Source organism: Phalaenopsis equestris, unplaced genomic scaffold (assembly GCF_001263595.1).
Source record: "Phalaenopsis equestris unplaced genomic scaffold, ASM126359v1 Scaffold000002, whole genome shotgun sequence".
Classification (NCBI taxonomy): Eukaryota; Viridiplantae; Streptophyta; class Magnoliopsida; order Asparagales; family Orchidaceae; genus Phalaenopsis; species Phalaenopsis equestris.
In genome coordinates this window covers 21,654,680-21,659,326 of record NW_018164444.1, presented here as the reverse complement: position 1 = coordinate 21,659,326, position 4,647 = coordinate 21,654,680, and the positions used below count along the sequence as shown (strand labels likewise).

Genomic DNA, 4,647 nt, shown 5'->3' with positions numbered 1-4,647 from the left:
TAAATTAATGGATTAACATACCCCTCAAGAGAAATGGCTTCTTCAAAAGGCTAAGAAACAGAACAAAGGAATGCTTGAACTTGGAAGTTTACTTGATGACACTTTGCTACTTCTGGGCTGCACCCAACTGAACCATTTGTCACTAGACTTCATACCTAGAACCAGGAAGAGGAAAACAATTTTTTATTTTTTTTGAAAACAATGGGATTACACCCATCTATCTATATTGCGCTAAGGGCGAAGCTTCGAGATTTATTTCCGTTGTTGGAGGTGTTTTGGATTGTTGTATCTAGCATGTTGCATCTTTTATTCCATAATTTTCCTGGTGTTATTCATGGTAGTTTTCCAAGTCTTGGATTTTTCCCTCGTGTTATTCGTTGTGTTATTCCACGTGGTATTAGTGTTATATTGATGTTATTCCTTGTGTTATTTTTTGTGTTATTCCCCGTGTTATTTCTCGTGTTATTCAACATGGTATTGTTGTTATTCTCCCACTACGACATATTTTACCTGATGTTATTTCACGTGGTATTGGTGTTATTTATCGTGCTATTTATTGCGTCATTCCCAGTGTTATTCGTCGCGTTATTACGCATAGCATTGGTGTTATTCTCCCACCGCGGCATATTTTCCCTCGTGTTATTTCACGCAATATTAGGTATTATTACGCGCATTATTCTTATTGCTCGTGTAATTCCGTGTGGTACCGGTCCATCTCGGCATATTTTCTTCCGCACGGCTCGCTCCCTCTCGCTGTTTTCCTTGGCACGTTTCTGTGAAGCTTGGTGTTATTCATCGACGAGTTACAAGGCTTAGTGTTATTCATCGTGGTGTTCTTTTGACCTTATGCGGCTGGTTTTTGGAGATATCGGCGGTTTTATTCAAGGTTTGCGTTGTTACCTGATCGCCTCTCGCTGATTCCCAATTCCACACGAAGCAATCTTATCATCGGCCACTTGAACCTTCACTACTCTATGAAATAATTTCATGTTCTTTCTTTTTTGGGATATACTTGTAATATTTTTTTTGGACTTTTTTGCCTTTGTTGTATACCTTATGAGTGGTCGCTGCCACAATATTTAGAACGAGATTTGTCTTGCAAAAGAAAAGCTAAATTTACCTGTAAATCTATTTAATATATATATATATACGTATATACATATATATATGTATATACGTATATATATATATATTAAATAGATTTACAGGTAAATTTAGCTTTTCTTTTGCAAGACAAATCTCGTTCTAAATATTGTACTAGTTTGATTTAAACCACCTAATTAGTTGGCTCGTTGGGCAATTTAACATTTCATGTAAATCGGTAAAATTAGATGTGAAGAAATAGAGGCTCCAATTTTGAATTATACAATTAATTATCTCTATGTAATGACAAAAATAAAAACATGATTAGACAGGCAAATAAACATTTATTGTACAGCAAATCAGAAAACCTTCTCTTGTATAATGGTCACCTTGATAGCTTTATTGAAAGAGAACATGAAGAAAATACAAGTGCTCTCATTACTCACTCGAAAAGTTCACCAAAAAAAAAAACCAAAAAAAAGAAAAAAAAGAAAAAAAAAAAAAAGGAAACTAGCAATGAAAGAAAAAAAGAATGCACATACACGTACACGCCAACCAAAAACAAAAAAAAAAGAAAATTAAAATAAAATAAAACACAACTTAAGAGTCAAAATTAAAATTTAATTTTCAGTAGCAGATCAATCATCTAATGGCCTTCAAATTTTGGCTGAAATACTGATAGACAGTGTAAGCATCTTGGGCATCCCCGCAATTTTTACTAAGCAAACGAAAATTTGGCTCTTTTGGAACTGTTAGTGGTCTTCTCGACCTGCCAAACATATGTCCAATATGGGCAAGTTAAAATGTAAAGTATTTAATTGGACTGATGATCAAGGCAAGTTCAATGAGACATAAGATGAATATTCTTTTCTCATGGATCTCATCTAATTTTCAGGAAAAATAAACATATATGAATATATATATATATATATAAAACTTCAACCTCTAATCCGTATTACCAACGTCACATATTTTCTTCATATTGAGCAAATTTAATAAGAAATTAATACATGATCAAAATCAAAACTCGCAACCAAAGGCCTTAAGCATACAAAATTATTTCCCAAAACTTCAATTATTCCCAGGGTGGAGCCACTTTCCCCTCAAACATTTTTCAGTGATGATTTTGTCACTAAATATTCTTTTCATCCCTCACTTTCTATTACTTTCTATTACTTTCTATATATAATGCTACCTTTTGGGAAGGAATGGCCTGTCAAATATAGGCATCAACTGAGCTTTTGGTACCATATCTTTCCTCATAATCTTTATCTCCTCTTCTTCTATAACCTTCTGAATTTTCTCTTCAAACCGCCTCAAAATCTCCAACGAACTAATCTTGCTAGCAACCTGCACTTTATTATGTATAAATGATATCAGATCTCTGAAAAGCTCAACTTAAAAGAGTTCTCAAATCCTTACCATATTGTTGAATCCAGCACGTCTTGCCGCTCTCTCTTCAGTATGAAGCCTAAAGCTGTGTGGCTTCGTTTGCTCCTTTGCTGAGAGTTTCTCCAGAATCTGCAAAGTTTTTGCCAAAACACAATGAAACGGCAAAGAAGGGAGTTGATTGAGTTAAATTAAGTGAAATTGTATGCATTGACATGAGCTTTCTCAGTAGTTATTGGCAGGCTCTGCGCAATCGGAATCCGATGTGTAACGTCTTCAGCAGCAAACTCTTGCGCTTTTCGAACAAAACCATGCTCTTTAGCTTGTCCTTGCTGCTGTTTGAAAAAAAAAAAAAATTTTAAATATTGATGAATTGATTTTATATTTTAGCATGCGCACGCAATTCTGATACTGAAGTGATACATAGTAGGCTCATCTGAAGTTCTAAGTTTTATTTTGACGCATCAAACTAATTGGTCATGTCCTATACCAATGAGCTTCGGCTCGAACAGTTCATTTTTTTTTTTCAGTTTTGAAATGTCAGGCAACAATTTAAGTTGACATAAAATTTAATAATTACGATTGATTTTATGCTATCTCTTATTTATGATTGCACTTGTGTCCACTTTATAAGTACACTAATTTTTTATCCACCTAATCATATAAAGATTTATTTATTTTGTCAGATAATGAAGGTCCATGTTGAAATCTTCCCAGCATAACTAAGGAGAAAAGCACAGGCCTTCAGGTTGGGCACTAATCAATTAATGTTATATTCCGTTCTAGAAATTTTAGTGGATTACTTCCAACCATACTATTTGCAGAAGGAAGATTCATCGCCATCCATTTACCTCGGTTTGGAGTTTGTAAGGCTGTAACTGGGCACCCTTCGCAGATTTTCTTCCATTTGAGCTGCGGTTCGCAGCATATTTGGTGCACTTCAGCAGCATAAAAGAAAGCAAAATCAACAACAAATAAGTCACCTCAACTAATGCTAATTCTGTATATAAAAAAAAAAAAGATAGTTTTTTCGACCTTCGGAGAGCTGAAGCCGCTGGGGTCCTCCATGTGCTTGGCGCTTGATTTGAGGGAAACCAGCTTCAATGCAACAATTTATCAGCAGCAGAAAACTTATCAGGTGCAGAACTTTCTGCTCCGGAGCCACCTCACATAAAATTTTGGATACCTAGCTTTAATCATTCACTCATGAGGCCAACTTTCTAACAGTCTTTGGCCCCATTAGCACCAAACTTTCTGATTAAATTTCACATCTATGGAGAATTTCTAACAAACTCTCTTTAAGCTGAGATACACAGAGCATTCAGGATAGTTATCTACGCTTGCATCAGATCAAGCAGCATATCAATGTCAGCAATTACGTAAAATGGTAACGAATCTAATGTGATATTGTTGTATGCTTTTATAACAAGCTAGTTTGATTATTCTGGAAACTATCTATATTAAAGAAAAACCCCAAATGATTGGTAAGCAAATGAGGAAATACTTGTGAATATTATGGGACGTTGTTCATGAAAATGCATTGAATATTTGTAGTAGATTAAAGTAAATAATATCGAAATATCAGAATCAGTATAATTTGGAAATTGAACTTTGGATCTCTTAGAAACCTTTTGAAAGTAATCTGACCCAAGACCAAACACTTTTAAGTGTTTTTTTTTTCTTTTTTGTAAAGAAGAGCAATGGTGGTTTCTGGTAAAGCATCTTTCTCAGTAAGCGTCTTTTGATCCTCCAATGTGTAAAGGAGTGCTTGTTCTTTATCAAATTTGACTAAGATACGTAAAAATACTAACCTTATTTTTAAAAGAATTAAATTATTTTGGTTATCGCTAAAATCAAAGTGTTAAGAAAAAGTACTTTTTGAGACAATTTAATAAAAATGTCATAGTATTAATGTTATAAAAAAAGTATCTTTTTTACAGTGAGCGTTAGGTGAAACATATTTTTTTGCGTCGTTGCTTTCGTCTCCATACAGTAGAACTCTCAGCACTGATGAACATCAACTCCAGTCGTCAAAAACTTTCTGACAAATGAAGCATGAGTCATACCAAAGAGAGAAATAAAATTTAAATCCACTGGGCCTTCCTCAGCCTATTACATGGAGTTACTTGCCTGCGCAAACAACTAAGTATTTCTATGCATCCCTAATACACTTCT

The 4,647-nt window shown here is 34.3% G+C and overlaps 1 protein-coding gene across 1 annotated transcript; it reads right to left on the bottom strand.

Moving 5' to 3' along the window:
* Positions 1-1,724: 1,724 nt before the first annotated feature.
* LOC110039343 (protein TPX2) lies at positions 1,725-3,940 on the bottom strand. Its single transcript, XM_020744376.1, has 6 exons — positions 3,508-3,940; positions 3,324-3,410; positions 2,688-2,807; positions 2,506-2,604; positions 2,279-2,433; positions 1,725-1,852 (listed from the first exon to the last, which is right to left on the bottom strand). Exons 1-6 carry the CDS (start codon positions 3,538-3,540, stop codon positions 1,726-1,728), a joined length of 621 nt encoding a protein of 206 aa, XP_020600035.1. The 5' UTR covers positions 3,541-3,940; the 3' UTR covers position 1,725.
* Positions 3,941-4,647: the final 707 nt, after the last annotated feature.